Below are 12,518 nucleotides of genomic sequence, written 5' to 3'. Positions count from 1 at the left end.
TAATGGAATAAAGTTTGCGTCCATCGAGCATGAAATTGAGTAATCACGAAAAACATACTATTTCGTATTGTTATTCGATAAATCGTGACTATCGGATTTCAGAAGAATTTGGATTTTTGTTTAACTTGCGCAAATATTTACACTATTGAATACAGGTAAATACAATACGACTTTATTTATTTGAACTTCCTGAGAGACAACCCAATTTGCAAAAATGTTCGAATATATTATGTGTGTTATGCGAAACGTCATAATCATAAAAGTATCTAAACAGTCCATTGTCATCGTATTAAGAAACTTCAATATTCTGTGGGACCATCTTTAACACCTGCTATATGTTTAAATTACACATGTCATACGCTAATCTTCCATTAAACATATCTTTAGAGTAAATGCCTTGTAACTTCTATATACATTTTTAAATTGGTTTCAAATTTTACTCATATAATAGTCGCAGTCTTCATTTCATTCTAGTGTTAATGGAATTTCAAAATATTTTATATAAGACACGCATGAAGGATTTCTATGTTATCATCGAGTGTGTAGACGTTCAAATACTTTCACAAGTCACATTTCGTTCGTTCGTATCGGAGAGTGAAGAAAGAAGGAAAAATTCTCGAAGGCTAACTGTGTACCGTGGAGAAACAACGGTGCATGTTCACCGGTGCACGCATAACGAAAATCGCTGAACCGGTGGATGTAAGCAAACCCGCAGAATGCCGAAATTACTCTCTTCGATGCACCCTCTGTCCCAGCTTCCTCTGTTATCCGTTCTCGTTCTCACCCTCCGCCGATCTCTCCCCAATTTTCCAACCCCCTTCGCCCCTTTCTCGTGCTCTTTCGCCACGCGCTCTCTGCCTCTGGACACCCCCGACCTTCTGTATCTCGCCTACCCAGCTGCGACACTCCCAACCTCTATGCGTTAATTCTTGTACATACAGACAGCGGATACCTACGGGAAAGGGTATACTTCTGGCAACGTTTACCTTGCATAATGCCGCCCCAATCTTTGTTTCCTTCTATCCGGTTCCGTTTTACCGTGATCATTCTTTCGCTCGTACGATTATGGTTTCTGCGTTGCTGACTTTATTTTTGTGGTTACAAGGATGCGTATAATTTACTGAAAGAATTTTTACCGTATTAGATCGGTATATTTGAAAAGTTTGAAAATTTGACGAGACGATAGGACTAAATTTTACTGTATCATCGATTTAAAGCACGAATCCCAGAATCGCTAATAATTTCTATCGATTATAATTATAATGAAACATATCAAAGTAAAAGAAATTTGATATAAATCACGTATATTCAAAATTTGAAACAACGAATAATTAATACGATGAATAATATAACGAATATTCGTGCGACTTTCATAGTATTCGATATTGATAAAATTTAAAATAATTCTATTAAAAAATTCGAACATTGCTGCAGTTCTCCTCTGGAAAAGAACACTTCGGACCAAAACTAAAATTTACCAAAGAGAATATCTCAGTTCATGAACGAAAGGCTCACAATTGCGCGATAAAAAATTCACCGATAGTGTCGATCTCTTTATTAGATAGAGCAGTCGAATTGACACAAGGTAAAAGGGGATTGAAAGCGAGATCGAAAGCTGAGATCGTACGGACATCAGCGTCGAGCGAATCCTACTAATTGATACCCGTGAAAGGCCGCCTCTGTACATTGTCAATTGACGATTGGAAAAAGACAAAGTCTAGGGGGTGAAAGGCAGTCGAGGTGGGGTGGTTGGTTGGGGCCAGCTGAAATGAACCTACGAAACGATAGAACGGGAATCGAAGCTAGGTAACAACACGGAACGAGAAGAGGAGGAACGACTACGACGACGGGAGCTGGAGTTTTTGAGAGGCTGACGAACCAATCACGGGACCATCTATAATGTACACAGGCCGTTAACGATGGAGCCCAGAGACATTCCGTCCGCTTGGTTCTAGCCATTTTCCAAATATCCAGCTGGCTAGTGAGTCGTCCCAGGAAACCTACTACCCCTACCAGGCTTACTCACCCTTTTCTCTTTTCTATGGATCTCTTCCTAGTCGCTGGACCGGCCCGTCCATCCAACGCAGACGTTCCCAGAATCGTTAATTCCTTTCAATATTGCAGAATCCTTTTCGAACAAAGTCATTGGATCATTTAGATGTCCTCGTTTCTATCGAATAGCTACGACCCATCGGGTTTCTGGGAAATTTTCGTATTAATCGATTAATCAATTTGTTGATCGATCGAGTTATTTTTCTAGTCCAAGTCGTTGAACTTCTTTAATCTTTGCTCGTGTTTCTTATCGATCTGAAAATCGTTATAGGCTAAGGTAGGATTATTTGTGTCAAGCTAAGTAATTTGCTAAATTCGGTTTTCAAAGACAATTTTTAAGCTATCTATATTAGTAGCGGAATAAATAGTAAAATTGTGAAATGTTTTAGTAATTCTTACGTATATAGTACTTCCTCACTGACTCAAATAACCGTACCATAGATATATTCTTTTCTTTTTATTGAATTTCAAATATACCATATTCTTTCATTATCGTATGAATAACTAATGGTGTTTCGTAATACACAATTTGACCAATTTGTGCAAAGTTCAAGATCGAGTTTTAAGATGTTGAAGCTCAGATGGCTCGAATGTCCTTACCTCTTACTATATGGCTAGGATTGGTTAGAATTTTCAGACGTGTCTGAACTTTTGAATAGCTAGAAGCGGCACAGAAATTAGTAACTTGGTATAGAATAAGGGTAAGGAAGTAATCGGCGATAGTGGAAGAAGAGGCAGACGTGTCTTTCGAAAGACTCGTCAGTGTCCAAAGAGACACGCATAGTTTCTCTAATTCTGAATTATTCGACGAATTCATAGGGACTGCGTGCCGCGACGAATGACGGAAAACGGGACCGGGAATAGGGACTTTTCGGAGTAATTTGTATTCCACATTTCACGTGGAACTGCACGAGGGGTGACGAGTGCTCCTTCTCCGTGTCGCGTCCTTCGTCTCTCTTACTTCCCTGCTCTCGTTCACCCTGTTCGGTGTGTTCACACTGCGGTCTGCTCTCACCCGGAGAGAGACTTACAGTCGCACGTATATAAACGGCGGCCAGGGAGTAACGTCTGATTATGCGAACGCATGGCTGGTCGTAACGCGATTTAATATTAAAATATTATGACAAACGTCAACAGGAGGCGGGTGTAAAGAGACGCGTCTCTGATTGGCCGTCGACGTGAATACGAAACGAGAGACGGGGACATCTCCGCGCAACCCTTGTTTTGTACCCCAGGCGCTGCTCCATTTTCGACGCTGTTCGGGCAAATGACTTTGTGCGTTTCGATAAATTGCTCGAATTTTAATCGCCAGACTGCAGACGTTTATGCAAATTTATATTTTTTGAACACGATTAGAGGAATGGAAACTCGAATGTATAGTGATTCTTTTATAATACTTTCCTTTGGATATACTGTATCTTTTTCCGTGTTATATATATTATATAAACATCATTTACTTCTGGATTAGTTTCACAAGGTCAAACGAAAGTTATTCAGCGATTCATCGAAATTGTAATATCTTAGGTCAAACGTGTCAAATTTTAACAAAGTTTTTGGATTTTCTGATTTTAGTAGCCAGATGATAGCATGGTGTGGAATCGATGTTATAAAAAATGATTTATGTCTTAATTTTCCTATAAAAAGACAAACATAGACGAAGGTCGTGTTTCTAATGAAAGTCTCGCTTCTGTTATAATCGAAAATGAAATTTTGAACGTTGTTACATAAAAGTTCCTTTCGTTTCTCTCATTTTTTCTGATAATTGATCCAAGACATGTGATATATATGATATATTATTCTAATGAATCGCCGAATAATTTTGGTTTTAATAGATGCAAAGTGGAAAAGGAAAAACATACACGCGACACAGGTAGATATCCTTTTTCATCGGTTACAATTTAGGCGACCGATTAAAAACGTTGCGATATGAAGAAATTCCGGGTGCGTTCGGTATTACGATGTTAAAAATCAATCAAACAGCGAGTACGCTCTCGGTCCATGGACAGAGATCCGAGCGGGAATTTTAATCAATACATACATAATAGAACATTCTTGCTATGGCGTATCGCGGCTATGAAAATATCACGGTTAACAGATCCAAAAGGGATGTTCAATATAGAACGTGAGGGAAAACTAGAAAGTAAATCCGATTCGGATTTGTGGAATAAACGGATCGACAGTGCAAATCGCCGAATTTTTTCCCCTGGACAACGCTCTTTCTTTTTTTTTTCCTCTCTCCCCGTTTTTTTATTTCTTTCCTGTAACAAGTGTTCCGATGACGTTCACGGCAACTCTCTGTGCGTGCAGTTTAATTGGCGCGTATAAAACGACGCTAAATAAACATTCCAGATACCGTGGCAACGTAACGAGTCGAACATTCACGATACCCTATCGATTTCCGTCGAACTGAATTCAAATTGATCGAATTCCACTGTCCCAAACGCGAAACTATCCTTTCTCCTCAAACTTCTTCTCTTTTAGGCTATGATCGTAGCGGGTCTGCTTCCTGATAAAATTAGGCTTCTGATAACGCCAGAACAATCAGTATATAGATTCGAAGACTCCATGATTACAATGTTCTGTTAAATTTGTCTGAACATTAATCAACTAGATAAATTAAAAAGCAGAGAAAGTGATTAAGACGCTATTTTTTAAATTTATCTTGGAATTTGGTATGAGTTTTGTCATCTTCTTGTAATCAACGAACTTACGGAAATAAGTAATTTGTTTATCGAGAATTGAACATTAACCATGTACTCATGTAATGAAACTAAGGAACGAATATTCTTGTGAGTATATTCATTTCCATCTTCAAATGTCTCGTCCAGGCCTCCGTTGTGACCACAAGCTACACCTTAGCTACATCTTTTTTCAGATACTTTATTTCGCAGTTCCTTCAAACACGTATCCGCCGTAACCATAGCCTCAGACATATCAATTCGCGGGGAAATTATCTTTCGATTCCGAGTACAAATCTCCGAATGGTATTCTACTCGCGACACTCTCGTCTCGATTCAAATAAACAAGCAATCGCCGCAACCTCGAATGTTACTTCTCGCCATCGAAACGAAGCTCGCGTCAGGCTGTCGTATATTTCACGAAATGTTGGGTGACTCACGACGAGTGCCATGGGAGCGGCACTGTGCGCAGCCACGGATAGTTTCAACGCTTTTCAAAGACAGATGAAGCGGAAGACGAAGCGGGAGAATCGAAGAGATTTCAACCAAAGGGGGGAAATCGAAAGTATAAAGACGGAAACCGAGGTCTCCGGAGAACTCATATACACAGGCTAGGCGGGGGCGTACAGTAGTTTGGTGCGGTTCTCTCGGGGCGTAGGGAGAGGTCAGGGGAGCTGGAATAAATCCAAACAGTAAACAGAGAGAAAAAAAAGAGCAAGAGATATATATCTATATATACGGATATATATATATATATATAAGGATCGCGGGGGTGGATGGTTGGTGAAAATCCTAATATATAAAAGATATGAAGGTCTGGTGACGACGACGAGACGGCCATGTAGCAGTGGAGCAGCGCCGGGACTGAAGTCGAAGGAGCCTTCGGGATTCAAATAAGTGGCGTTACGGTGGCCAGGGAGGGAAGGAAAGGGGTCGAAGGAATCTGAACAGCCAACAACAAGCGCGGCTCCCCGACCTTTATTTAACCTTTTCTTAAAAGAGTCTTAGGAGTCCCTCTTATCTGTAGTCGATGGCCCTTCAAAGTCGGCTCTTATACTTTCATTCTTTCTGTACCCTTATATTTTTTTCCTTTGGCCCCGTTCGTGTACACACGTCGAGCTTGCTCGTCGTTACCCCTCTACACCCCACTCCGCACCCCCTTGGCCCCCATTTTTTTCGTGGGCTGAACCCACCCTCTACTTCGTTTCGCCTGCGATTTTTCCACCCCTTTCACCCTATGGTGACACGGCGACGTTGGACGTTCAAGATTCTTCGTTTCTTCGTTAAAACAGAAGCAATCGAAGCGAGACAGAGCGAAGAGAGATGAATAAGAGAAGGAGAAACGAGCTCGGTATTAATTAGCGAATTAAAGGATCGCGATCTAGGCGGGGCGGTGCGTCTCTGGCTAAAGTGGATTAAAACCTCCTGCCGATCGTTGCTTTTCATTAATTTCGTTAAGTAAACGGCCCTGTCGCTCATGCTCCTCGTCTCTCGAATCATTTTTTATTGTTTTTTCCAAGGCGACTGAGCCGACTCCTCGGGGACCTCGTTTCGAAAAATTCTTTTCCCGTGGAATTTCGTCTCCGTCGAACGAAGAAACGTCGTGCGTAAATCGACGAACCGGACGGGAACACAGGACGAGCTTTCCTGAGGAGAATCAGCGTGGATTTTCCAACGGCGACTCCTCCTCTGTTTTTCCACGACGCGTTTTTTCCTTTCGCGTCGGTCCGCTTCGAACTTCGGAGACGAAACGCAACCACTCCTGACTAAACACTGATAACGCCCTGCGCCTCCACGTCGGGACTTTCTTTGCATGTTATAAACATACGTAATCGTACACAAATAAGATTAGCATAGGACTCGCGGATCAACCAAGAGACACACTCGCTTTTCACGCTCGAAGAAACAATCGCGAGGCTGACTTTCCATACTGGGAACGAGAAAAACGGCAGAGCAGAGCAGAAAGGAATTCGTTTTAAATTTATCTCTGACGGAACTCTGTCTCTCTGTTTCTTTCTCTCTGACTTTCTCGCTCGCATTTGCCATTCTACGAAAAGTGCGCGCGCGCGCCTGTGGTCCACCAAAGAACGACCTTCGATCGCGACGCTAGTTTTCGGGATTCACTATGCGTTCTCAGTTGTTCTGCTCGTCAGGAATCGTCTCCAGGCCACGCGGAGATGCGGTTTCGAAACAGGCATTCTAAACAGCCTCTGCACGACAGAGGCGTGTTTGCTTGTTTCGAGGAATCGAAAACAAGTTCCGATGCAACTTACAAACAAGTCGAGGACATTTCTACAAACACGATGAAGTAGGAAAGGAAAAAGAAGCCGAGCCATTGTTGGCTGGTATTCATCCAAACGATTAAACCTAATCGAACGATAAATTCAATGTGGCGCGGTTACATTTACCCGCGAGATCATTTCGTAGACTTTTTTTAAATAAGTATATTGCAGAGGTTTATCGACGAAGAGTTTCTGTTACATTACGATACGTTTGTTTTACATTTCCGTAAATGTGACAAAATTTTTCTCCTTTTGCGTCGGTCCGCTTAAAGGAGGAATGGAAGAGCAAGGAGGGAAATTGGAAAAGGGAATGTAAAGTTGAAAGGCAAGAAGGGATGGAAAAGAATGGGGGATAAGAGATAAAGAAAGGATAAAGAAATAAGAAGGCGAAGAAAAGACGGAAAGAAATAAAAGAGAATTAAAAGGTAGGGGAGGAAGTAGAGAAAGAAGGATATAAATAAAAAAAGGAGATAAGGGAGGAAGGGAAGAAAGCGAAAGGAAAGAAAGAACGCTACGTGGCAACGTATGATACAATTTTTGGGTTGTATGATAAACTTAGGTGTGATAAATTTTTCAAGAATTTCTGTCGTTGAATTAACTTGTTCCTTCCACGACATTTCGAAGAGAAACTAACAAAGAGCGGAAGACGAAACCAGTAGCACAATGTTCCGCCTTTACACTCTGCAATCTACTTGATGATAGAACTTAATAAAACAAATCTCGCTGCGTAAACAACAAAGTAAGAAGATTGGAGTCGACGCGATTCAGACAACACCGAGTTTCCATCTCGGTGTTCTCGAAGCCAACCAATCATGACGAAGGATACCAAGACGTCTCGAATACCATTAGATAAGATCAATATTGCTCAAAACACGGTGGAAGTTTAACGCGCGCACATTACACGGCATTTATATCATGAATATTCCGCCCCGGGGCTTCTTCTTCCCTCTTTTCGTTCTCGCCCGGTTTCTTCGTCCCTTGCAACAACCATCTCTAGCAACCCTTTCTTGTTATCTCGCGTTTGACTTCGTACAACTAGCGGTGTCGCCAAAACAGAAACTCCTTTATCTCTTATTAAACGAACACCGAATTTAAATTAATCCAAAAACTTATCGTTTGTATCGTTGTTGTATCACAAAGTAACTTCAATGTAATTTCTATATTGTAAAAATCCCCTGGAAAATTCGATAGAAAGAATTAACTTTTATGAAACAATCAATCTTTTTATTGAAAAAAAAAGTAAAAAAAGAAAAGAAAACAAAATCAGAGACAGCTCGCAACCGACTTTGATCGAGCTCTCGATCTCCATTTTCGTATTGCAGGCTACTTCGCTGTTTGCAGCCCTGAAGCAGCAGCAACAGCAACCACGCGACAGTATTCCCTCGTCGAGGGAACGCGAGAACCGAGAACGAGATCGGCTGTCGGTACGTAGCCGCGAGAACAACCGGAACGAGATAGGTGGCGGCGTGACCGAACAATCACAGCAACCACAACAGCCACAGCAACAGCAGCAGCAACAGGAACTCACGATCGAGTATCAGAGCAATGGAAAGCTCAGTCCCGCTGGACACACAGTGACAGCAGCACCCATGACCCAGCAAAAGCAACCTATCATTACGCAGCAATCGCAACAGCCGAGTTCGGGGGCGCCTGGTCCCCAACCGAGTCCTCATCAAAGTCCACAGGCCCCTCAGAGGGGTTCGCCTCCGAATCCTTCGCAAGGTCCTCCACCAGGAGGGCCGCCAGGGGCACCACCCTCGCAAAACCCCCCGCAAATGATGCTCAGCCCGGCTAGCGGCATCCATCAGATGCAACAGCTGCTCCAACAACACATACTCAGCCCTACTCAACTGCAATCATTCATGCAGCAACACTCACTCTATTTGCAGCAACAACAACAGCAACATCATCAGGTAATCAGATTTTGGAATATTTTTGTCCGCCATGATAACGGAACCTTTTTAAGTTATTGGAAAATGTGAAGTTTCTAGAATTAAGTTCCTGTAAATTGGATTGACGTTGTTATGGCTAGACTGTGAATGTTTACGCAGATTTCAAATCTTACGGGCACACCTAAAGAAATGAAAGTTAAATAGAGATTTGTTTGACTGGCTAAATATTGTGGTTTTCTTCAGATATATTTAAGAATACTCTGCACGTGCTTTGGTTATTACTCACTTTTACTTAATTTTTGCTTGTTACGTAAAAGTTTTTATATTTAGAAGATTAAATTTCTCCTTTAATCAATCATTGGAAGATCAGAAGGATTAAGTACAGCAAGATAGTACATGAATCGTGTAGACCAAGGATATCGAATATTTAATAATACTTGTATTTAATTTCGCATTTGAGCTTCTATAAGGATGTGTTGTTAAATCTTATTAGAAGTAACATATTTTATGGGTTACGTCAATCAACTATCGACTGACATCAGATTGATTCTATTCTTCTAGGACTCTTCGTCGGAGCATGCGTCCAATCAGGAACGATTCGGCTACTTTTCGTCTCTAAAGGACGTAAGTATTCCATTCTTCGGACCTCCATTGTTGCAGCGAAGGAATCTCAAGTTTCATAGGTCGATCCTTCCAAGTTTATTGTGTCGCTTCTTCAAAGTACATTAGCGAAGTTTGTCCTTTTTACCGAGCAAGCATTGCATCTTGGCATAGTTAAACATCTTCCAGATACTCCGCCGGGTAAACAGACCGCCTTTTATCACCCTCCAACGGCCATTGATAATTTTAATTATAAAAAGCGTCCGTTTGATGGACTACGTTCTTCTTTCTCGTCCTTTACCACACTTACACAAACATTCGGACAACCTTTCAAAGGATAACAGCCTCCGAAAGAATGTCTCGAGCTATTCATACCGACATTTTCAAATAAACGTGTCTCTTCAAACTATTCGAAACTTCCAAACATTTTATAATTTTCATCGCGTTCCTGAATTATCAATATTTTTTTGCTCTCGAACTTTCCCATCGAGGAATTTTATCGTAATGTTAATTATAAAGGTATTTGGAAATTTGTGCGTTCGCGTCCAGCGAACCTGGGAATTTCGATGCTCAGCAAACAGTGTCTCTATCTTCCAATCAACGTTTGCGTGGAAAAAAGAATTTCCACGTAATTATGCTTTTGGTACAGTGATTACAAAAATTATTTGCACTTCCATCGTCTTTATCATAGCACTTTCTTACAGCTACTTAATTTAAATGTATCAATTTTCGTATCATTTAGTAGTTCCATACGACCGCAAAAATGTAATAAAATGAAATGTAGAATCAATGAAAGGACCTTCTACTAGAAAATAAGGATAGAAACACTTTCTATAACCAGTGTTTACTCCTTGAATTTTTTTAATATCGATAATTTTCGAATATCTACGTGGAACCGTTCTTGCACGTTACCCATAAACAGCACAAAGAACGTTTTAACGCAAATACATATCGTCATACGAGGTTCGCACACAGGCTCGATAGCTTCGATAGAGGCATCAAATATTTATTTAGCGGCCTGGCCTGACCGGTATGCTTTACTCTACAAATTTAGACAGTCCACTCGAACAGATTATTGCGAGAGCTCGCGCGAAAGACGATCTCAATTACCGAGAATTTAGCGCTCTTTGATCATTGTCATCATGAGGTGACATCTACTATTTCTATATATAGAGAGAAAAAATAAAACTTCTTTAATAAAACCTTGTCGTGTCTCGTTAATGGCGCAATTTTCGTTTGTACTATGATACTATAAGGCGTGCCTACTTCGCTGAGTTTGTTTTAAAATATCCTCCAGGCTTAGAAAAGACGGAGAATGAACGCAGAGGGGACGAGGTAAGCAATTAAGCATCGCCATCAGCCGTTGTGTCTCGTTGTTTGTCTTCTGGCTACTCATCAACTGCCCCCTGTCTTTCTCTTGCCTCCCCCTGCGAATTATCCGCGTCTGAGATTTATTCAGCAGCGTCAAGATGCAACTTTTCCACCCTTCAATTTTTTTCTTTTTCCTCCAACGTGAAATTTTTTTCCCCAACAAGTTCCTCGTTTTCCAGTGTTGTTATAAGGTGTGTAAATCGCGGAGAATTTTAACGAGCAAATTTACGGCTGTTTGTCGAAATGCTTACAGCATCAACACCAGTTTGCGGAGCTAGGTAGGAAGAAGTTGGAGCAGGCGATACAGCAACTGCAGGAACAATTGCAGCTTAATGTCATTCAACAGACGCATTTGCTACAAACGGCTGACAAAAAGAAGGCGTCTGCGCCGCTTCAACAACTGGCGCTTCAACAGCAACGCCTCATACAGCAGCTACAGATTACGCAGAGCCAATACCTTCTTCAACAGGGTCTGGGTCTTCAGGGTCACAATCCTTCTTCGGGTAGGAATATTATTATTAATTATGGTAGAAATTTTAGAGAGTTACAATATTAGAAAGAAAAGAAGAATAGGAAAATGAGAGAAAATTATTTCCACAGTCTGCCAGTGAACTCATCGATAAACTTAGAATTGATAGAACAGAATTTCTTAATGCTGTTGCATGTTTCCAATCGTTTTCGATGCAATGGCACAGTTGTATTAAACATATTGTATTTAAAAAATTCTCCCAATAAGTGGAAAATATGAAAGGATCGTTCTTCATTCGAAACTTTATGTTAGAGATTTACTTAAAATATTAGAAATCTTCTTCTTTGTTGAAACTAGAATGCAATTCGAAAACTAAAGCGAGTTTAGAAACTTCTGTGTTATTCTTCCTAAAAGCAATTTATACTTTGAACATTTAGAGACTATCATTAAGAGTAAGCAAAGCTACAGTAAATTTTATTAGGTACATACGTAAAACGCGTAATTTCCGAAGTAAGCTAATGTCGAAGCTTCGTTTAAACAACAATCCATCGGGTCAACCCCAAGACCATCCCGTCAGGTAATCTCCCTCCCTCTGCACTTTCTCATTTTCTACTTTACCCTGGGCAAAACTTTCCGCGCAGAAGTGTTTCGGTTGCGTCGGATCTCGTTCCGACCATGTTTTTCTTTCTGACGCGCGTACAGGAACCGAGGAGGAAGGGTGGAATAATAGGGCCAGGAAAGCGACAGAACCTCGTTCACGTATGCTCTTCGTGCTTTCGATTTGAAAATTCACGCTTTGAAATAAATTTGTAGTATTTGAGGAAAAATTGCAAACGAAAGATGGGAAGTGATGTTCTTTCCACGTTGTACGTGTTATTTATGCCATTTCCTTAATTCTCTATTTTTCTGTACTATTTTGTACTTTTTTTTTTATCATAGTTTTAAATATTTGATGCATATGTCGTACGAACAAGACTAGAAATGGCTCTTTCTGTTTTCAAGGCTGGAGCTCATGGATCAGCGTGAGCTAATTGCACTTAATCGATCTATTTCGATCTTTTCGATATTTATACGTAATTTAATTTTCAATCTTTGTTTCCTTTGACGAAATGCTTTTGTTCGCGTAGAATGATTACGCATTTTACCTACACGTATAATTGTGCTCCTATAAGCT

General features: G+C 40.8%; 1 protein-coding gene across 16 annotated transcripts in view; it reads left to right on the top strand.

Moving 5' to 3' along the window:
• LOC117216607 (forkhead box protein P1-like) overlaps positions 1-12,518 on the top strand; it is a 245,886-nt gene that overhangs the window by 213,126 nt on the left and 20,242 nt on the right. For 15 of the 16 annotated variants that reach the window (XM_033463463.1, XM_033463453.1, XM_033463454.1 and 12 more), the window contains 3 exons: positions 8,335-8,925; positions 9,466-9,528; positions 11,129-11,378. In XM_033463463.1, the coding sequence (XP_033319354.1) occupies positions 8,335-8,925; positions 9,466-9,528; positions 11,129-11,378 (904 nt within the window). The remainder of the gene's footprint in view (positions 1-8,334; positions 8,926-9,465; positions 9,529-11,128; positions 11,379-12,518) is intronic. The other variant, XM_033463465.1, reaches the window with a different exon arrangement.

This window comes from Bombus bifarius, unplaced genomic scaffold (assembly GCF_011952205.1).
Source record: "Bombus bifarius isolate JDL3187 unplaced genomic scaffold, Bbif_JDL3187 scf7180000010271, whole genome shotgun sequence".
In the NCBI taxonomy this organism is placed as follows: Eukaryota; Metazoa; Arthropoda; class Insecta; order Hymenoptera; family Apidae; genus Bombus; species Bombus bifarius.
This window is presented reverse-complemented; position numbering and strand designations above follow the sequence as displayed.